General features: G+C 39.6%; 2 protein-coding genes across 2 annotated transcripts; both read right to left on the bottom strand.

The window, feature by feature from the left end:
- Positions 1 to 297: 297 nt before the first annotated feature.
- hdgfl3 (HDGF like 3) lies at positions 298 to 8,309 on the bottom strand. The gene is made up of 6 exons (XM_026379142.1): positions 8,029 to 8,309; positions 7,172 to 7,248; positions 5,546 to 5,684; positions 5,159 to 5,320; positions 3,997 to 4,131; positions 298 to 3,160 (listed from the first exon to the last, which is right to left on the bottom strand). Exons 1-6 carry the CDS (start codon positions 8,110 to 8,112, stop codon positions 3,134 to 3,136), a joined length of 624 nt encoding a protein of 207 aa, XP_026234927.1. The 5' UTR covers positions 8,113 to 8,309; the 3' UTR covers positions 298 to 3,133.
- An 11,491-nt stretch (positions 8,310 to 19,800) lies between these two features.
- Positions 19,801 to 22,158, bottom strand: tssk6 (testis-specific serine kinase 6). Its single transcript, XM_026378728.1, has 3 exons — positions 22,149 to 22,158; positions 21,073 to 21,314; positions 19,801 to 20,499 (listed from the first exon to the last, which is right to left on the bottom strand). The coding sequence occupies exons 1-3, from the start codon at positions 22,156 to 22,158 to the stop codon at positions 19,801 to 19,803; spliced, it is 951 nt and encodes a 316-aa protein (XP_026234513.1).
- Positions 22,159 to 23,053: the final 895 nt, after the last annotated feature.

The following is a 23,053-nucleotide window of genomic DNA, read 5'->3' as shown; positions in this document are numbered from 1 at the left end:
CAATTTGACCCACTAGAATCAAGAACAATCAGAAAAACTTAGTCATAATAGAAAAAAAAAAAACAATGTTAAATCAAATTTATCAGATAAGCAGTCGAAATTATGAGATATAAATAAAACTAAAAAAAACAAAATAAAATAAAGATATGGGTCAAACATACTAATTCAAAATTAAAAGACAATATTATATCTACATTTTCTTCACGTCTTTATATGCAGTGTATAATTTATAGAAATGTCATGTTTTCAGTCATGCAACATTTTGTTTCTGAGAATTACAGCCTTACTATGCATTCCAATGAGTTTATTTAGTAAAAGTCTCCATAAACAACAAAAACAGTTTACAATAATTTACAAACTTTGAAAATGCAAAAAATGTTTCAAATATAAGCATAACAAAGATTTGAAGAAAATAAAAAAGAATGAATTTACATACAGAAATTGTCTTATTCTTATCATCAAAAATAAATAGGTCTATATCTCATGACAATAATAGAGGCAGCAAGCACAGATTAAAAAGAAAGAGCAGTCTGATGTCACAACTCTAACAGTGAAAGGGACAATGACAGGCAATACGGTTTAATGTGATAATGCATCACATTGTCACACTGTGTGTTATTCACAATGTTTCAGGTGAAAAAAAAAAAACATTTTCAACTCTGAGGTTATGGAAGTTGAAGTTGAGTCATGGCAACTGGACTTCCTTTTGTTAGGTTGAAACGTTTCTCTATTCATCCAAATTTGTGGCGTCTAACCAACTGTCTTCCGACTGAAGAAGCTACTTGCATGAGTAGTTATTTTGACCTAACAAGAAGGAAGTCCAGTTGCCATGACTCAACTTCCAGATAACTTCACCTGGATGATATAACTCTAAGGTTCCTTAGGAAGTTAATGTGGTTCAGCTTGTTTTCAGCTTTAGACATTGACATATAAGGCAACAAAATGTGGATTATGTACTACTGTTTTTTCTCCAAGTCCACCCCTTGCTAAAAAATACCTGATTATAAACTAGAAAAACTATGGACATGTTCATTAAAGAATAATCTGGAGTACAACAGTAGAGCATGCCACTATAAAAAGCTTTGAAATATACAGTGATCTATTTCACAGAAACACAGAACAGATGTATCACTTTTCCATAAAAAGATAAGCTGTTACCTAGAGCAGTCCAAATAGAAGAGTGGTCCTATATTCTACAACAAAAGTAAAATATACAGATATAGCTAATATTGAGTTACAATGTGTAACCCAACTGTGCACAACACTTCATACATTTATCTATGTATTTCCATTCATCTTTTTCTGGTTACATAAAAGAGTAACATAGCGTAATGTATAATGTTTGACAGTTACTGAATATTCCATATGTCCCTCCCATGATTATCCTTGTAAAAAAGCTATTTCAAGCTACAATTAGAGTGATCAGTACACAGCAATACCCAACATATATCACAGACAGTCGCAGAGTATATATATATATCTATATATATATATCTATATCTATATCTATATATATATATATATATATACGTATGTTACATACAGAGTTGAGATGCACCAATACTGTCATTTTTGTTGTGATACAGATTTCAAAAATGGCCTTCTGAGCACATTTGATAAAATCATGTTTCAGCAATAATTCAGAAGACAGTAAGTAAGCTTGTTTTATGTTCAATAGCACAGAAATGTGCAGTATATAGGGAGTGAAAGGGTTGTGGTAAAAGACTAGTGAGCCTGTAGCTAAAAAGTGATTAAAACTTTAGACAGCACTCATGTCAAAATACCTACAACAGATGTGCAAAGAAAACTAGATAATGGTAACGGTAAATGAAGTCGGACGCTTTAATTGGCCTTAATGAGGTAGGGGCTCTGTACTGTGTAAGAAATGTAGCTGTAAGATTCCTCACACTGGTACTGATGTTTTCAGGTTTAGCTGTGTAACTGTCATTCTAAAAATATCCTCGTCTGTAATCATTTCTTTATTTTTTACACAGATAAGTTTAACAGTTGTCTGTCATAGACAATTCCATGCATCCTTTAAAACTTGCCAAAAGCAGATTTCTGAAGATGGGCCTGTAGTGAATAATAATTTTTTGCACAATTTAAAAAATTACATATAACCCCTCTCCCACACTGTGGCAGGGGTGGGAGACAGTTGAGCCAGTGCAAGCGCAGATGCTGTACAAAAACTTTTTTCTTTGTCTGTGACGTCAGTGCTCTGTACCAACTGATATTCAGGTGTTTGCCGACATGAAATACAGTTTTTGCTACCAAACAGGCAAAAAAGACTATATTTCTTCATTGGTATTCACATTTAGCTAGCTTAGCTCTCTTTATGGTCAAAGTTTGACATTAACTGCAGCTACGTATTTTCTCATGTATTTCTATGTGCTGTCCAAGCCAGTCAGCCACTGGCTGACGAAGACAGTGAGATGCAGTTTAAAGCTCCTCAAACAGACCTTGAGTTATGATTATTTTATCAAGACTTTGAATTTTTGTTGTGTGTGACCATTATTTAGTGAACCAAAAATAGGCAAATGTCTGAAAAAGGTGGACACTAGCAAAGCAACAGATTACTTCTAATACAGCAGTTACGTCACCCACACCAACCTGCAATTAACAAAGAACTATCACAACAGGTTCTGAAATGCTATATTATACAGTTTATAACCTGGTTTTAATCCGATATGGCCCTAGTAGAGAAAAGGTTCCATAAAAACACAGCTGAATTTCTGCAGCTGAAAGTCCTAATGGTTTCCAATAAAGCACATTAAAAGCCTTGAAGTACGTAATGCCCCTTTAAATATCCTAAACTTTGTTTAACAATACAGTTTAACTGATTAAAAAGCTCAATCTGCCAATGTTCAAAAGAGCTTAGCTGTGAATTTTGACATGGCTCTGAAAAAGGTGTGTGACATAATGCCCAGTCTTACCCTGGTATCCACATGATGACTGATACCAGCATCAGTATAGGTGCATCTTTCTTCCAAGCACACATTACAAGTCCAACAGAAAGGTGGGGGTGAAGATGGCAGCCAGTAGATGGTGCTGATGAGAAATCATGTTGTAGATTAACTTGTTCCATCAATATCCGCAGCTACAAAGATAGATCTCCCTGTCACTCCTCCTTCACTTAATGTTCTTCTATGAGCAGCTGGTTCTGGGGGACGCAACAATATAGAAACACAGTTACTGTTAGTACCTGTGGTACTAGTACTAGTCACACTGTTGTGTTGTCAGACATGTTAACCAAAGACTACAGCGACAGAACAATGGCGAACTATTTAAAACAAAAAACAAAAGGGGGTGGAAAGTACAATCACCCAAGTAAACTGCTTGAGGGCAACTGACTTGTACTTGACTTTTTATGACTCTTTTTACTTTGCAAATTCAGGTCAATAATACAAAATAAAAACTAATAAGTTCTAGGTTAAGATAAAGCTACCTTTACCTTTTAAGTCACAGAAATCAGATTTACTTTCACCAACTCAAACATTAAAGTGTTAAACATATACACTAAATATACAGAAAATGAGTCGTTGTGCTTGAGAAGTTTATTTTTTACTTATGATTAGAGTACTTTTGCCACCTTTAAAATTTTGTGGTTTAAATGTCACACTTACGAAGTGCCCTGATAACTAAAGGTTTATTGCGAATACCTTGTAACACAGTGTCCATGGTTCAGTTGTGGCTGTAGTTGTTGCATACCCAAACCGTCCTGTCTGCCTCTCTACTGTCATATGAAGGCAAAACAAAAACTGATATATATGTAAGGCATGTCTGGTCTCCTCTTTACCAGCACACAGCCACTTCCCTAAATTGTTCAATGTTAGGTAGTTGGGGATAATTATCAGACTGAAAGATTATATGTATTTTTATTAATTTACACAGATCTACAGAGAAAAAATAATTAATTTCTCTATCATTTTTATAGCTGTCTCATTTGACCACCCAATTTCAACACTTCAGTCAACTTCAGCTGTGCACGAAGCCCACCTTACTGTCAGTGATATTCTGGATGATGTTGTTGTCGGGGTCTCCCCCCTCTGAGCTGCTCTTTTGGTTGTTGTCTTTCCCATCCTTCTCCAGGTCATCCTCTCCGGACGAAATCCTCGACAGCTTAGAGGATTTCTGCCACACACACACAGACCAGTTCCTGAGAGTCAGAAGTTTTATTTATGAAAAGAATGTAGCAACATGGTCGGGATTCAACCTAGATAAAGCATGAGACCTCATTAAAAAGCCTTACTGCTTCCAGAGCTGTGTTTTTAATTAAATTTACCCACTGACCAGTGTGTGTGTGTGAGGGCTGGTGAACAGAAAGAACACTGCACACTTCACACCATCCCAACAAATGCAGAGCTCAAATTTAATCTTTTCCTAACTGAAGAGATCCCAGTTCCCTCGTATGCTCCTTACACACACACACACACACACACACACACACACACACACACACAGCAGCACCACATTCCTTCAGCTGCACCACGTGCTGTGCGTAATGTGGCCCAGTTGCCAGGCAACAGTGGTTGCTAAGTGAGGAGCCAGGATGTGTGTGACTTTTTTAACCTGCTTCCATTTACAGCAGCAATGGCTTTTGCACTAATACAGTAACGTGCTGTGGCAGCAGTTGGCTTTGCAGCACACTCAAACATGGAAGCTTGTATTTTTTCCTTTTCAAAATAAGGGCAAGGTCAAATAGAAGAGAATTACAGAATTTGTTAAAGATAGTAAATATTTGGATGAATGAGTTTTCAAAAACCTATGAACAGTTAAGTATTCTACCCACAGGTTTTACATGTCTTTCTGGAAACATACTATGCTGGTATTAAGATAGTATGAAACGTGTATTACTTTATATTAGTCAAAATGCATTAGAATAATATTAGGACATCTGTAAACATTAAAATCAAACTGATCTCACTGCTGAGGTCAGAAGGTAGCTGTGATAGTAGGTTGTTAACCCAAAGTTGGGTGTGGTCATTTGTGTTTGTTTAACACAACAAACCCTAAACCTAACCCTAAGTATGAACACTATTCTCTGTAGATGAGGTTGGACACCAAGTTCTTTGCTTGAACTTTATTTAGTGAGACCTTGAAAGATTTCAGCACCAGCATCATGGTGTTTCTCCGTCCTCGCTCCTCTGCAATCAAGTACCTTGGAGGTGGGTCTCTTTTTCCGTTTGGATCCGGTCTTGTCTCCCTTCAGCTTTTCCTTTCGATCTTCCTCCCCGACAGAGTCACCCTCCTCGCCCTCACTGCTGCCATCAGCGGCATTTCCCCCTTCTTCTGTTTCTGATGAACTCTGTTGCTGAATGGCCTGTGTGTAAAAAAACCCAAGCAATTTGATTTGCAAAAACTAAAAGCAGAGAGGACTAGTTTCACCCTAAGTAACTGAAATTTTGAGGTGTGAGACTGTAAATTTAGACATGTCGATCCATCTTTTTTTCCATCTGCTTTGAACAGTCTTTTCATTTGTGTCTTATAGTTTTGCTAGGGCAAAACTGTTCTCTCCCTCTGTCTTCGCTACATAATACTGACTGACCTGATAGCCTGTGAACTTGACTCCCGGATTGTTCTCAATCTCCCACAGGCCCTCGTTGAAACCTTTCCTCTTGTTGGACTTGCCAAATTTGTCTTTGTATTCCTTGTAGGGCAGAAGATCCTTTGGACCTAAAAATGCCCTAAGAAAGATGAAGATGTTTACTGTTACCATAACATTCAGGAACACCACATTATATTTAGTAAAATAGTGGTTATTTATTAGGGATCTAAACAAAACAAGGGCTGGGACCTTCTTAGAGCTGGAAATTTTATTTTTCTTTTATTACCACCCACATAAGGCGAGGACAGGAAGTGGTATTAACGAAACCAAAAGCGCCCAAAAATGAATTCCTTTCTTCACTGACCTCCACCATAACATGTTGGTTTAAGTGTCTGTTCTCAGCCAAAGACTGTTTGTGAGGACCAGTCTCTCACTCATATGATATCAACAAATAAAGTTTTTAAACTTTTCATTGTACCAGGACTGTGAGTATTTGGATTATTAAGCTCCTGCAAAAAGTGTCAGATAAAGCAGGATACAGCTGTTGTTTCAATGTGTCAGATATAGATTCAACAGATATTTACTTGAGATAAGTGAAAGTCTTGGCTAAGACTCAACAGTGGCAGATTTCCAACACTAGAAAGCTTGGATTTGGGTCAGAAATACTTTTTTAGGACTTCCATTTTCAAATTTGATCTTCCAAACTATAAGACATACAGACAGTGCATGATTTTTGTTTCTGCTTCCAAACCACAGACTTGAAACCAAATTCTAGTCTCTCACTAATTAACTGTGACGTACTGCAATAACTTTAGGTTGCCTTGTCCTGACTATTATCACAGGACTGACTGATCTAGATGCATGCCCTTTGACAGCAGTCACTAGTCCAAATTCAGCGCAAATCTTTTAATAGTTGGTGAAAGTGATCAGTGCAATTGATGAGCCATTTTTATATGGTAAAAGAGGAACTGTCTTTTTTTCTTCTGACTTTGTGTTATTATACATTTAAAAAGATAAAAATTATATTTTTGGCCATTAGAATACACTCCATAAACATTTATTTTTAATTTGGTAAAAATTAATCAGCAATCTGTTACTTACTTACTACTACTGTCTATGAAGTCTATAAGTCGTCTTTAATATGTTTCTACAAGCTTTGACAACCTATATTTGAAAACAACTTAACTTCAAAGTTCTTTACTTTAAACCTACATTTAGCAGGTTGTTTATTTTACTAAATAAGAAAATGTTAAACCTGGTATCTAGGTCACAGTATTACACAGTTCTAGTATGATTATATCACATGACCAAAGGCCCATACTTCGGTCATGTCATGATAACCGAACAAACTGGATAAAGACCATATACTGTGGTGGAAAGCTCAACAAACAAACAATAAGTTTTCACACTCAAGTTTACAGCATGTTGATATTCCAGGAATTAAAAATGCTTTTTCTTTTATTATAAGGTATTGCATTGCAATAAATACCATCCAATCACTTTATATCCGCATAGCTTCAGTGACAGCGATGTTGTGCAACTATACACAGCTTTATAACATATTTACTAATATGACTGTGGCAGCTAGTTCCCTATTAAAGTGGAGCCTGGAATAAAGGTGCCTACGTTTCATGGGTCCCAAAGAAGAAGATGGGATACTTGTTGGCAGGCGGTTTGACAGCTCCTTCTGGAAGCTCATCAATCTGAAGGACAGGGAGAGAGAGACCGTTAAGGAATATTTATTATAACCATCCTAATAATTATTATTCTGATGTTAGACATGTGTTTAAGACTGTTTATGGCTATTACCTCAAAGCATGTTTGTTATATCACACATATGCAGTAAAGCACTGCGAAACTGAGTGTATGATGGCAGAGAGCCCTGCTCATAGTAACTTGCAAGGATTACAAAAGGGAGAGTCCACTGCACAACTGGAAAGCCACATGACAGTACATGTGCGCCACTGAACTGCAGGCCTTGTTCGGTCTGCTGCTGGGGACTGTAATAATACACCAATAACATCTTTTACTGCAAATCAGACTACATGTTTGAACCGTGGTGCTCTAAGAGAGGAGGTTCGGGTTACCTGAGGTCAACCCCTGGCTCATCTCTTCCACTGGTGACACGCAAAATGCAAACACTGAAGGAAAATCTCGCTGGGAGCTAATTAGTGAGATCTGAGGAGAGAAACTGCGCTCTAACTCAGCCAGGAGCTGACAGAAGCAGGAAACGAGTGGAGAAAATGGAGCCCAATAAATATTACGTTTTCCCCTCATTTTACCATGTCTAACAATCACATTTCTACACCGTCAAAACAAACGCCAGTCACTACCATACGCAGCTATATGCGTGTGAGGAGTCAGCCCCGGTCGTGCTCGGGGCACCGTAGCATCCCTCCTGCTCCCCCAGCAAAGCAGCGGCTGTATTGTGTAAATCAACCCCGCCTCCCTGTGCTCCCAGCCCGGCTGCATCGCAGACTCACCCTCGCCGGCCAGTGCGGGTATCCCTTCATCTTGGCGAAAACCAAATCTCCTGCCTTGTATTCCCGCGGCCGTGGTCGAGCCATGTCGCTGAATAAAAACTGAGGTGTGAGGTGACTTTTTAATCCTTTGCGGTTCTCCCCGGGGCCCTCAACGCAGGGCTAAATTATCCACCATCAATGTTTTTATATCAGCACCGCAGTTTACACGGAAATAAATAATTAAAAAACGCGGAAAACGGGCCTGGAAGGGCTCTCCTCTTACGCACTAATTCAGGTGTAAACGTATCGAGAATGGCCTAAGTTGCACGGTACCTGTTAAAACACGCAAAGTGGGAAACCTCAAGCTTCCGGTCTTCGAAGTAAAAGCAACGTTGACGCACAAGCTTTAACATTTATTTCACTGGTGTTCCCTTCAAATAGCTGTCCTAAACGACCATTAATCTCAGAACACAAAGTGTACGCCACAAACATCTTGGAGAATGTGGAAAAGCAATGTAAACAAAAATAAAAAAATTTAGAGTTAATAATACATGGTAAGTGATAATTTGGCAGAACATCAATAATATTCATAGCAATTATTAAACTACCTATCTCACTGCAGCTTAATCCCTCTAAGTCAGACACACATGTAGACTACTGTCACTACTTGTTGGAAGCATCTCCCAATTTTAGTAGACTGGACTGCCATGGAGCAGACAAGCGGCAGTTGTTACCAATGCTACTCTGTTCTCATCTACTTCACAGCTACAGTTAAGGCAACTCGTTGGTTCACAATTTAAAGGGGCACCTGGCACAGTACCTACTAACTGTGTTTCATCATGGCTTAGGCACATTTGCAGATGTGGTAGAAGTACATAAACTTAATACTAAGTAAAAATATAATGTACTATTGATAACATGAATGTTGAAGTTTTGTCCAGTCTAGTCCTTGTTCCACACGTGCCTCATACATAAGGTTTCAGCAGAAATCTAACATGTTCATGTCTAATCCATTAAATACATAGACAATTTCAATTGTCAAAAATGTTTTAATTCACAAACCTTTTTGTTAATAACAGTACAAAAATAAACTTGCTCTGGGATAAATGCCAGTGAAACTAAACCTTTTAAAGGGAGTAAAAATATTGAGAAGTAATTTCAAATTACAATGTCTAAAAAAGTTTCTATAAATATACTTTGTGAACACACATTTACTAAAAGGTAAATGGCGTAGTAGTAGAAGTAGTTGAATATCTACAATTCTATCACATCTTTGTTTTATTTCAAATCCATTGTGGTGGTGTAATAAAGCAAAGTCATCAAAACATTGTCAGTATATACTTGTATATATCTATACTATGTATAGTCACAAACTATTTTTAATGTGTTTTGAATAATTGCAATTTCAATCTGTTTGACAACTACAATAACTAATATTTTCTATTTTCAATAAGTATTAATAATAAATACATTTGTTATAGAGCAAAACAATATGTAATCTCAGTGATCCCACGGTGGTGGAATGAGCTGCCAAACTGCATGCTCAGCATTGATGTGTTTCTCCTTGACTTAGATTTTTTGCTTGCCTTGTTCCTCACTTTCAAGTTGCTTTGGATAAACGCATCTACCAAATGACTAAATGTAAATGTAAATGTTGTCTGTTACCATGGCAATATGTTAGTATGACATCATCATTATTTGGCTTTGATCTCTGATTCTAGAATCCTAATCCTTCACCCTGTATAGGGAGTTCTTTCTTTCCAAAATCTTTAACAAACACTAATTGAATAGTTAGTTGCTTGCATTGAAATGGTAATGGAACACACAAACATGGCACAGGAACTTAATGAGATGGCTTCCGTGGATACCAGAACTAAACCTACCAACAAAGAAAAAATGTTTTCTGCCAAAGATATTCCTGAGATTGTCAGAATCTTTCGAGAGGCTGATGCTGATGGAGGTGGAGGGCTGGACTTGGAGGAATTTGCAGTAGCAATGAAGCAGTTATACGGCTCTGTCAGTGAAGAAGATCTAATTGCCCTTCACATGCAGATTGACACAAATTGTGATAAAACCGTTGACCTCGGAGAACTAACGGACTTCGTGCTGAATAAAAATCAGTCACTGGTAAGTTTGGATTGTAAAAATCACCCTTTTCCAAAACCTTTTATAGTGATACCTGTGGCTCACTATAAAGCAATTGTTAGTCTGCTATTTTGTCCCATTGAGGAGGAACTTGACAGCGATTTTGAGATTGGAGAAACCAGGACATACCAGAAAGGCCACTACTTTTCCATCAGTTCGGATGGCATCTTCACTTTGTGGTCCGATAGCTTTGACACCTCATACACAATACCTTTATACAAAACAAAGAAGACAATCCCTTATTCACATGAGAAGAAAATGCACATTACTGACATGGTGTACATCAAGGAACTCAAACAGGTGGCTGTCTCCACTGCTGACAGGGAACTGTTATTCTACAATTGCAGGGAGCTCCCTGAGCAGTTTGAAATCAGTCTTTCTTTGATAGCAGAGGATGAAGCAGTGAGTGCAATGAACTATTGGTCCAATGGCACTGCAGCTGTGTTTTCCTTCGGTGATGCAAAAGGTTACTTGTATGTGTTTATCTCTTTCAAAATACAGACAAATGGCCTATTCTGTCGAAAGGAGTATGAGAAAACCTCTCTGCAGAACTATCCAACTGTGCATGCTTCAGCCCTGTTAAACAAATCCTTTAAAGACTTTCTTTGTGTTAAAGTCCCCATTTTTAATGATGAGTGCAGGCAGATCCAATATATTCCATCACTTGAGTCGTTTGCCATCTGCGGTAGTTCATCCAAGGCAATGGTCCTTGCTACTCTTCCCCAGGTACCAAGTAAGAAAGTCTCCAAAAAAGTCTTTGGAGGCAGAGGAGATCATGAGTATTTCACCTGCGTTGAATATGCTTCTTCAGCAAAGCAACTGGTGACTGGTGGAACAGATGGCTTACTGCGGGTGTGGTTTCCTCACAAAACTGTGTGCTGTCAACATGTTTTAAGAGGCCACACCAAACCCATCAGTCACATTATGGCCAATCATAAGGACAAGTTACTCATCAGTTTATCTAGGGATATGAATGTACGTGTGTGGGCAGAAGATGGCTGGATGTGCAGGCAAAGTTTCCAGGCTTACGGTATGGAACGAACCCCAATCTCCAGTGTATGTTACAACATACACAATAATGAGCTAGTCTTTGCAAACTCAAATATAGCAAAATGTCTTGGGAGAGGGACAGACATTTTTAAAAATATGTTAACATCTCATGATAAGCCCCTGTGCTCTGCACTCTACCACAGCATTTTCAAACAGGTTGTCTCTGTTTGCCAGAATGGTGTGGTGACAGTGTGGGACATCTTAACAGGAAAGGCTGTCATGCAGTTCAAGGTCACTCCAGAACAGCATGTGGGACTTACCACCATGTCATTTGATGGACCGCAGCGCAGACTAATCACAGTTTCTGATGATGGGAAAGTGAGACTGTGGAACTTTAACAATGGAAAACAGCTAGCTGTTCTTCCTGTTACTGTTCCAAAGGAGGTGACAGGCATTGTCTGCGTAAACAATAGATTGTTTGTGTCAGCAAAGAACTCCAAGGTCATTTATGACCTAGATATGGAGAAAAATTACAACAGATTTTTGGAGCATGATTATTTAAATGACATAATATCCATGGATGTGCACGAAACCACACTGGTTACTGGATCCAGCAATGGAACCATTGTTGTCTACGATCCCGACACTGCAGAGGCTCTCTACTGCATCGATGCCACTAACAACCCTCGAACACAACTAGTACCCAGAACAGCTAAAGGCCGGATAGGGAAGCTGGCTGTTGAGAAGAAGAGCTTCCATAAGACTAGAATTCCTTTACGTAAAAAACCCACAAACCTGACAGAAACCAAGACTTGGGTGAATAAAAGCCCTTATGTTATCTGTTTAAAAACCAGGGAGGTCGGTGTTAACACAGCCACACTGCTGACTTCTGCAGATGGCTACATCTGTGCCTGGTCTGTTAAAAGCAAAGGAGGGCTCTTAGCAAAGTTCAAGGCAGTGAATGATGAATATGCAGTGATTACCACCATGTCGACTGATGTTAACGAGCAGATACTACTGATGGGAGACAGTACTGGAAGGATTTATCTGTGGGACATTCAGGGATTTGGGTTTAAAAATCAGGCAGACACAGGACCATTTGAGAATATAAAGGGTTGGCGAGTGTCACTGCGTTCACCTCCACTGCTGGGCTCCTGGCAAGCTCATCTTAGTGCAGTGGTGAGCATTAAATGTGACCCCATTTGTAAAAACATAATTACTGCAGGTTTGGACTGCAATGTCTGGCTATGGACAAACACAGGTGACTGCAAAGGCCTCTTTGGGAGAGATCAATGGGATCCTAAACAATGCTCCCAGGAGAGTAAAGAACAGAAAGTTAAAGACCAAACAAGAAAACCACAACCAGCAGAAACAAAACACACTAATGTCCCTTCTCCTATGTCTCCACAATCACCAATACCAAACTTTACAGACCTCTACAAGCAGATTAAAGAGGTTACCACAGAGCCTAAGATAGTGCCACTACTAACTGATGCTCAGTTCTATTGTACATATGCAAGGATGCTCAGGGTTGCACATGACACAATCCAAATGCTACGTCTGTCAAATAAAAACAAGACTTCTACTCAACAACCTCCTGGACCAGTCCTGCAGAGCTCTGAAAAAACATCCACACAATGTCCACCAATCATCACCCCCACAATCCCTATAAACAAGGGATCTGGACACACTTCAGAGCCTGTGACCTTGCCACGTATTTCTGATGATAAGATTAAACTGACATTTCATCGCACCCAAATAAAGCCACATCCACCTCAGAGCCTGCGCATTAGAGGTGGCACTGAACATCTACAAAGGTCTACACAGCCAGAATCTTCATCTCTGAACCAGACTAGGCCTAAATATGGGCGTATCATCCATATTCCGCCTAGAGACACATTTAAAGATACTGTCAGTACACCACATCCTCCAAACACCACGAAAGGCATCCAGGTATCTAAACAAACATCAAAACACTTCCGGAACAAGATCCAGCACACACATCCTCAGACACATCTCAAGCCACACCCACCTCTGATCACACTAACCAAAGGTAGCACTAAACCTCGAGGCAGCTCATCAAACATGAAGCAATCTGTGTCTAGTGTCTTTAGGCAGGGACCTGGACACAGTTCTGATTATTTGAGCTTGCCACCTATCTCTGATAAAACTCAACTGACATATAATGAGACCCAGCTAAAGCCTCATCCACCTCAGAACCCGCTCATTAGAGGTGCCAGTGAAATTCTACGAAGCTCCATAAAGACAGTATCTTCACCTCTGAACCAGACTAGGCCTAAACATGGGTGTATCATACATATTCCACCTAAAGACACATTTAAAGATAGTGTCATTACACCACATCCTCCAAACACCCCGAAAGGCATGCAGGTATCTAAGCAAACATCAAAACACTTCCCAAACAAGATCCAGCACGCACATCCTCAGACACATCTCAAGCCACACCCACCTCTGATCACACTCACCAAAGGTAGCACTCGACCTCGAAGCAGCTCTTTAAACATCACAGTCAGAGGTTTCCACCTATGCTAAGATCCTGCACACACACCGCCAGACCCTCTTCAAACCACTACCACCCCACCCCCTGCTAATGTACTCACCAAAAGCTGCAGCAATTGCTGCGGCTTTTGGTGAGAACATTATTACTTAATCAATTTCCTAATCAATATTAAACAATTTTTCAGTCAATCAATATCAATCACCGGGCATCACCCAATCCATGTATGAACCGAATGCGGTCCACACATGGAAAGGGTGGCTGTGCGGGTTTACTCCGGGTGCTCCGGTTTCCTCCCACATTTTAAATAAACAAATAAACAATAAATAAATAAATAACAAGGTTTTTTGCATGTTTTTGATGACAAATGTACAGATGTTTGTCTAACACAGTACTGTACACTGTACATTCATGAGTTTATACACATGTACAGACAGAAAGGTCAAGGCCTATGAGTGGTGATGACAGAATCACTGTATGACATCTAGTCAGCTCACACTGCTTGTTACTTCAAGAACAACTAAGTAAAACTAAATTAACAAAACTAATCATGTTGTGGGTTAATGTGTTTCTCACCTTTCCACATTATCTTAATTTAATAAAACATCATAGTCATTAAAAATAAGTCACACCATCGAACTCTGACCACTCATTGTCAAGGCAACGGCTAACTGTAAGCTACTGCTAACTTGCTAACAACACACTGTTGCTACTGTCGCTCAGAAAACACACAATAAACACCATAATGTGTCTAAAATGATGCACAGCCTTCTATACTAGCACAGTGGACCTGAATAATATGTCCAGCGTATCTGCAACATATAAAAATCAACCTGTTAAGTTGACAATCGCCCCACAGCGCCGTCCCCCCCCCCCAAGGTGTGACTGTCCCCGTAATGTCGCTGACTGCTGCGGGCGACTAAACAATGACAAGCTCCAAAATAGCTGTTCCATAACTTCCATTCTCTGAACCAAATTCATTTTTCGAATCAAACACTCTTTCAGCCAAACCTTAAACACTGTTTGTGTACTTGATTGTTGATTAATTGATCATTTTTGTTAAACTTTAAACACATTACTGAACACATTTCACATTGTGATACACTTGTGTTGCAAAGTTGTAAAATTGAACACACGTGCTTCTAATGACCAACCAGTGGCAAATGTGCATCCATTTACAATGGAGAGAAACATAAATTCGTGTGAGAGGTGGCGGACGAGGAGGAAGGGGACGAGGAAGAACATAAAAAAATCACTGATGAAGTTTGAACAACTGTTGTAGACCATGTCCTTGTTCGTGGGATGACAATGAGAGAAGCAGGACAAAGGGTCCAACCCAATCTGAGCAGGTTCTCTGTGGAGTGCTGTCAAGGTTGGATTCAGCACATTAGAGGGTTTTTTTCCTAGTGACGTGAAGTCCTCTGACCAAACCGCACAAAGACATGATGCTGCAGAATGAATCTCAATTACACACACATTAGTGATTGTGTAGTAATGTGGTTTGTGTGGGTGTTTCTTTTAGTAAAGTGCTCAATGTAGATATCACTTTGACTACAATATTTTTTTCTTAATTGCATTTACTGTACAAGAAATGTTTTCTGTTAAGCAACTACATGGACAGGATGCTGTGTCCTAGATTAATTTATGTTAGTGTCTAATGACTGACCAATGATGATGGTGAATATATTCCTGTGTTTATGATCTGAGCACATTGTTTGGTTTTGAACACAGGATAACAGTTTTACATCACGTAACTGTCCACACATTCATATCAAACAGATTAGACTACTGGTTTGGTGGTGGATCAGTGATGGTCTGGGAAGGAATCGAGGGAAGTAGTATTTTTTGTATTACTTTTGTATTTGTATTGAAAACATTTTTTCCACATTTTATTATGTTACAGCCTTATTCCAAAATGGATTAAATTCATTATTTACCTCAAAATTCCACAAAAAATCCTCCAAAATGTCAAAGTGAAAGAAGTTTGTTTGTTTGCTAATTTATTACAAATAAAAAACTAAATAAATCATGTACATAAGTATACACAGTTTTTGCCATGATACTCAAAACAAGCTCTGGCACGTCCTGTTTCCACTGATCATCCTTGAGATGGTTCTACAACTTGTTTTAAGTCCATCTGTGGTAAATTCAGTTGACTGGACATGATTTGGAAAGACATGCACCTGTCTATATAAGGCCGCACAGTTTACAATGCATGTGAGAGCACAAACCAATCCAATCCAAGGAATTGTCTGTAGACCTCTGAGACAGTATGGTATGGAAAAACAGTTCTACAATGAGCACAGTGGCCTCCATCATCTGTAAATGGAAGAAGTTTGAAATAACCAGGACTCTTCCTAGAGCGATAGCAGCTCTGCTTGTTGTTGAATGAGACACAGTGTAAAGCGCTTTGAGTACCAGCTAGGTAGAAAAGCGCTATGTAAGTGCAGACCATTTACCATCTAGATTCATCTGCAAGTACTGCTTCCTCCCCGTAGATCATTAAGATAAGATAAAGATAAAGATAAAGCTTTATTGTCATTGTACAGTCACACTTGGTACAACAGTACAACGAAATTGCAAAACTGTCCCACATTGGTGCAAGGAGAGAGTAGAAAACAACATAATAATAATAAAACAGCTTACAATTACCTTTCATACAAAAAGTATTTAAATATATATACATATATTCATATATATATATATATATACACAATTATATATACAAATATACACATGCACACCAGCTGTATATACAGAATATACAATCTACATTCTTCTAGAAAAACTAAACCAGATGTGTGTGTGTGTTCATGAGGGCTATTGCTCTATTGTAGAAACTGTCTCTGAGTCTGTTGGTCCGTGACCTCAGCACCCTGAGTCTTTTTCCAGAGGGCAACCATTTAAACACCCGGTGTCCCGGGTGTGTGCAGTCTTTCAGGATGTTGCGTGCCCTCCTAAGACATTGGGTGCTGTAGAGGTCTTTCAGTGAGGGAAGAGGGTAGCCAATGATCTTTTGGGCAGTGTTTATGACCCTTTGTAGAACCTTTTTTTGTGCCATGGTGCAGCTTGAAAACCACACGGAGATGTTATGACACTCTCAATGGAGCAACGGTAGAAGGCAACCAGCAGCTCTCTCTTCAGGTTGACCCTCCTGAGGATCCTCAGGAAGTGAAGACGCTGTTGAGCCTTTTTCATTACCTCTGCGGTATTGGAGCTCCATTGGAGGTCTTCATCTATGTGCACACCAAGGTACTTGAATATTGGCACCCTCTTCACACACTCCCCATTAATGACAATGGACTGCAGATCTGACTTCTTCCTCCTGAAGTCCACGATCACTTCTTTTGTTTTTGAGGTGTTTAGGACCAAGTTGTTGTCTTCACACCACCCCACCAGCCTCTGGACTAATTTCAGTAATTAATTCCTCTAAACCATCAACATGTCTCTTAGATCCCATCCCGACTAGACTCCTCAAAGATGTCTTACCTTTGATCAGCACGTCCATATTGGATCAGATCAATCTATCTTCACAAATAGGCTACGTACCACAGGCTTTTAAGGTTGCTGTAGTCAAGCCCCTACTCAAAAAACCTACTCTGGACTCAGGGGTCTTAGTGAATTATAGACCAATGTCCAATCTGCCCTCCATCTCTGAAATTCTTGAAAAAGTAGTTTCTGAGCAATTGCATGACCACCTGCGCAGTAATAACTTGTATGAAGATTTCCATTCAGGATTTAGAGTACATCATAGTACAGAAACAGCACTGGTAAAGGTCACTAATAATCTTCTATTAGCATCAGACAATGGACTTCTCTCTACACTCGTCATATTAGATGCATTCGACACTATGCTGCATTCGACACTCTAGATCACAAAATGTTAATACACAGACTGGAACATGTCATTGGGATCAAAGGAACAGCACAAGAGTGGTTTAAATTGTATCTATCTGATAGATTTCAGTTTGTACATGTTAATGATGAATCTTCCATGCACAGCAAAGTTAGCTATGGAGTTCCACAGGGATCTGTGCTTGGACCGATTCTTTCATTGTTATGCAGATGACTTAGTCTTGGGCTCAAGTAATACTGTAAGAAATCTCGGAGTTATCTTTGATCAGGATATCTCCTTCACTTCATACATCAAAGAAATCTCTAGAACGGCCTTTTTAACCTGAGAAACATTGCTAAAATTAGGAGCATCTTGTCCCAAAGTGATACTGAAAAACTAGTCCATGCATTTGTTACTTCCAGACTGGACTATTGTAATTCATTATTAATAGTTTGTCCCAATAACTCATTAAAAAGCCTCCAGTTAATCCAAAATGCTGCCAGAGTTCTGACTGGAATTAGCAAGAGAGATCATATTTTTTCTACGTTAGCTTCTCTCCATTGGCTCCCTGTAAAATCCAGAATTGAATTTAAAATTCTTCTCCTCACTTATAAATCACTTAATAATCAGGCTCCATCTTATCTTAAAGACCTAATAGTTCCATATCTTCCAAGCAGAACTCTCCGTTCTCAGACTGCAGGTTTACTTGTGGTTCCTAGAGTTTCCAAATGTAGAATGGGAGGCAGAGCCTTTAGCTATCAAGTCCCTCTTCTGTGGAACCAGCTCCCAGTTCAGGTTCGGGAGGCAGACACCCTCTCTACATTTAAGACTAGATTTAAAACTTTCCTTTTTTATAAAGCTTATAGACTCTGAACCATCTCTTAGTTATGCTGATATAGGTTAGTCTGCTGGGGGACCTCTACTGATAAACTGAGCTACTCTCTACTTTCGCCTATATAAATGCAAATGCCACCATTGCATGTCATTAACTTTGTGTCTTCTCTCTCCTGTAGTTGTGTTACCTCCTCTCTGTCTCCCTCTCTCTGTACTTTTCTGCAGGTATCCTCGGCCTGGAGCTGGACATCTCCAGAATCCAGTTGACCTGCCCAATGTTCTTGCTGCTTGTTGTTGTCTTATTGCCTGCTGTTCTTTTCTCTCTTCTCTTTCCACTCCACCCCAACCAGTCGAGGCAGATGGCCGCCCACTATGAGCCTGGGTCTGGTGGAGGTTTCTTCCTCTAAAGGGAGTTTTTCCTCTCCACTGTTGCCTAAAGCTTGCTCAAATATGATTGTTGGGTTTTCTCTATAATTTTTTTGTATAAATATTTTCTGTAAGGTTTTAAACCTTACACTGTAAAGTGCGTTGAGATAACTTCTATTGCGAATTGTCGCTATACAAATAAAACTGAATTGAATTGAATTGGAGAGATCTGAAAATGGCTTTTAGCATCATACTCAAAAACACTTGAGGCTGTAATTGGTACTAAAGGTGCTTTAAGTATTGAGCAAAGACTGTGAATACTTATGTAAATGTGATTTTATTTTTTAAATACATTTACTTTTATTATGTGATTTACTTTATAAGATTTAAAACAACTTATTTCACATTGTCATTATGATACATTTCTTAAAGAATTTTAAGGAAAATTATGAATTTAATCCATTTTGGACCAAGGCTGTAAAAAAGTTAAGCACTGTGAAGACTTTGAGGATGTACTGTATTGGTATGAAATGCATTGTCAGATCCTATGCTGGTGCGGTGGGTCCTGGGTTACTCTCACGACAATGCCCAACCTCATATGGTGAGAGTATACAGGCCGCTCCTGGAGGATGCCCCCACGCTCGCCTGACCTAACTCCAATAGGACACCTCTGGGACATGCTTCAGTCCATCCGATGCTGCCAGGTTGCACTTTAAACTTGAGGGGTCCCGGTGATTCCCTGGTCCAGATCTGAGAAGAGATACCTCAGGACAACATTCATTGTGTCATTAGGACGTGGGGGCCACACAAACTACCAGTACTATTTTCAGTTGCTGCAAAGAAATTTCAGTAAAATGAACTAACCTCCTGTATAAATTTTCATGTTGATTTTCAGGGTGACTTTGAATTCAGCCCTCTGTAGGTTGCTTCCTAACACATTACCAAGTCCATATCAGAAAAGATATCCCCATTGACATCAGATGTATTTTTTAGGGTTTATTCTTTCTGCACAGTGTATAAGGTTGTATAACAGGGTTTGTGGAGCAACTTCCAGGTGCTTCTAATGTTATGTTTTGGAGAAAGAGAAATGTTTGCAGTCCGCTTATTATCGTGGGCCAGCAGTTGATGGTCCTTCCCACTCATCTGAATAGTTCTCTGGATGTGCCTCATTGTCTTTGGTATTTTCACAGAGTCCTTCCTGTCTAGAGCCTGTGTTTGATGTGGAGGCCACTCTTCCTTTCTGCAACATCCAAGAACTCTGTAATATTTTGCTTATTGCAATCCGCTGCTCCACATCAGGGTGCAGAATGGCTCGGATAAGATGCTTTGCTTCACATGAAACGGACACAGCGTTTGGGAAGTCACAGTTATGCTGCATTTGAATTTGTACCATCCTTTTAATGTTGGAGGCATCATAGGGCAGTGATGCATAGAGCATCATATACAGAATAACACCCATACTCCACACATCAGACACTTTGGGGTTATATGAAAAACCTCTTAGAATTTCAGGTGCTGCGTAGGATGATGTGCCACAGTAGGTTTCACTGAGCGCCATCTTCCCATCTGTGTAAGTGAGCCTCTTGCTGAAACTGAAGTCACACACTTTGAGGGTGTAATGTGTGTCCAGCAGCAGGTTTTCACATTTCAGATCTCTGTGAGCCACATTCATGTTGTGAAGATACTGGATCGCCATGCACAGCTGCGTGAAAAACCTGCAGCTTGAATGTTCAGGAAAGGCACCGTTGATGTTAATATGCTTCAGGAGGTCTCCATTCACACAGAGCTCCATCACCATATAGACCTAGGAGGACAAAATTACAAGATTCAAGATTTTTATTTGCCATTTATGCATATACAGTAGGAATTCTTGTGTAGGCCCCTCTTGGAGTAAAGAAAAGACTTAGGAGACAAAGAAAGAACACCTAGTCCACAAATAGGAAGAAAAGCAAGTATTTAGACACTTTATAAAGTATAATAGGTATGAAAAATAAAAAGTAAAACAGTCAATATTGCAAATAGTGAGTTAATGAGGGGTTATTGCACATGTTACTCACATTTTGTATTTGGCGTCAGTCTTACTGTGACAGGGTAAAAAAATGCTGCTGTAGAATCGTGTTCTGTGTGCGGTCATACTGTCCGATCGGCTTTGTCTCAGGTTGTAGGTGCTGTGTTTGTGTCTGAACTGTGAGCTGGGTGATGTGAGTCTCTCAGGATGATCACTGTGTGTACACTGTGTACATGCACCTTATTTAAAGGACCTTCAAATATGTCAGTTACCTCTTCTCTCTTTGGTGAGTAACTCATAGTAACTCACATAGTGGCTCTGTAATACTGTTAGAACTAAAACAAATTGAATCAAAACATCTTTTATTACCGTTTTTTCCTGCTGTTTAAAGATGTCATGAGTCGCGACAATGTTGGGATGGCTTAAAGATCTGATGATATCAATTTCCCGAGGCAGGAACTTTTCCAAGTAACTGGGAGAGTCCTTTTTCATGTCTAGAACCTTTATGGCAACAGTTTTCTTCAGTCGGGTTGAGTATGCCTTCACAACTTTGCCGTAAGTGCCTTTTCCGAGGACGCTCTTAAATATATAACCACGGCTCTCCATAAACCCTATATTCATCATGAACTTAATGATAATGCTCAGATGAGTTTCACAGTCCCCTGTGAAGTCTGACTGGTGGTGAAATGCCACATGGTCAGATTGGTTTGAGTGAAGCTTTTAGAATAATGACATTATGGCATCATTTCTTAGAAACAGTGAGAAGGTTTGTAAAAAAACAATGCTACTACATTTGCAAATGCATTACTGTTACTTTTATTTCTTAGTTGGTGTTTACAGAGTTATTTTTACTTTATTTCTAAATGCAAACCTGTACTTCATTTGAGTCTTTAATTTTGTATTGCTACTAACTAAAGGAAAAACAAAATGAATGATAATTTTTCACAGTAACTAGTCAGAAATCTGGTTGTTGAAGTGGGTCTCTATGAGTTAAACTTAAGACCTGACCGGAATACTTGTGCAGGAATTAGTATTATTACTATGACTATCATTGTAAAGTTATTTTATTAATCTATGATATCTAATTAATTTAATTAATTAGCATCAGGAGTTTGAGTACTTTTTTGTGCAGTCTGTGGTTCAAAAAGTCTCCCAGCAGATGGCAGCAAGAAACAAGCTACTGTGCTTCACATGTGAAGTTACACAAAAGTAGGATTTTTTTTGTCTAAACAAAGTCTAATTTGTGCATGATGTGTACATAACCATTACGAAATGTGTTCAGTATGAAAAGTAAGCCACATACAGCACGTCCTTCCTCAGGACACCTTCTGGCGCCCTGTTGCTCTATGCGCTGCTCTAAATCCTCTGACTGAAGTTCGTACTGTGGGTGGCAGCAGAGTCAAAGACATACGCAGGCCCGCTTTATCAGCACCTGCTCACATGACTCTCATCCATGTCCTTTGTGTGCTGAGCCAGTGCTATGTACTTTGGTTATCTGATGTATTTCAACATTTGGAAACCATTAGCCCAAAATGATTACCTGCCTCTTCTTTAGTATTTTACTCTGCATAGACCTGTTTATTTTTCATTTATTCATACCTTGCAGCTGCTAACACACAGACAACAGGTGGTCAGATGCAAATAAAGGTATCTAAGGTGCTGCCACTTTGCTTAGTCAGACTTTTTAGCTGATAGCATTAGCCTGGCTCTCTGGCCTTTATGCCCTTGAAGTTGTGTTCAATTTAAAAACTTTGTGCTGTTGTGTTGCAGTGTTACTGCTGCTCATTGGTGCACAAAACGCAGATATATCTGGCTTGCATGGCTGCCAGTAGTACACTGTCAACTCCCATGATCCTAAATAGCCATAGTCATAACAATGCCTGCGACCAGCCACAGCACTTCACAGCCATAAAGCCCCCCTGGCACGCTCGATTTATCATATATTTCGCACTTTCACACTGTTCACAGAAAGACCTTCATGTGGCATTAGTGTTAGTTTGTGAAGAGGCCCTCTGACACCCGGCCTGATGCACCTTCCACAGCTCGCATTCATGCCCAACCTGAAGGGGAGAGGCACGAGGAGAGGACCCCAGCACAAAAAATGTGGGCAATTTGGTTTGCGGCTGACACCCGGCGCTCTGCATAAATGATCTAAATGCTCGCTAGAGATTGTTTTGCCACTGCCGCCCCTCAGCGATGACACAAGGGGGGGCAATACGCCCCCTGTGGCTCTGTGATGGCCAGTCAGGATGAATATGAGGAAATGAGGCAGACATCCAGTAAATAATAGCTGCCATTGTGCCCCTCAGCAAGCGGTGGAGCTGGGGGGAGAGGGAGCAGAGGGTCCGTA

This window comes from Anabas testudineus, chromosome 3, assembly GCF_900324465.2.
Source record: "Anabas testudineus chromosome 3, fAnaTes1.2, whole genome shotgun sequence".
Taxonomy (NCBI): domain Eukaryota; kingdom Metazoa; phylum Chordata; class Actinopteri; order Anabantiformes; family Anabantidae; genus Anabas; species Anabas testudineus.
This window is presented reverse-complemented; position numbering and strand designations above follow the sequence as displayed.

Bases quoted from the DNA above. Each gene is read 5' to 3' on its own strand.
- hdgfl3 (XM_026379142.1), bottom strand. From the start codon at position 8,112: ATGGCTCGACCACGGCCGCGGGAATACAAGGCAGGAGATTTGGTTTTC. The intron at 4,132-5,158 runs GTACTTGATTGC...TGTGTGTGGCAG, and splicing joins AAAAGAGACCCACCTCCAAG to AAATCCTCTAAGCTGTCGAG. The intron at 3,161-3,996 runs GTGGGCTTCGTG...TGCGTCCCCCAG, and splicing joins AGAATATCACTGACAGTAAG to AACCAGCTGCTCATAGAAGA.
- tssk6 (XM_026378728.1), bottom strand. The intron at 20,500-21,072 runs GTAATAAAAGAT...TTGTCCTCCTAG, and splicing joins TTAAACAGCAGGAAAAAACG to GTCTATATGGTGATGGAGCT.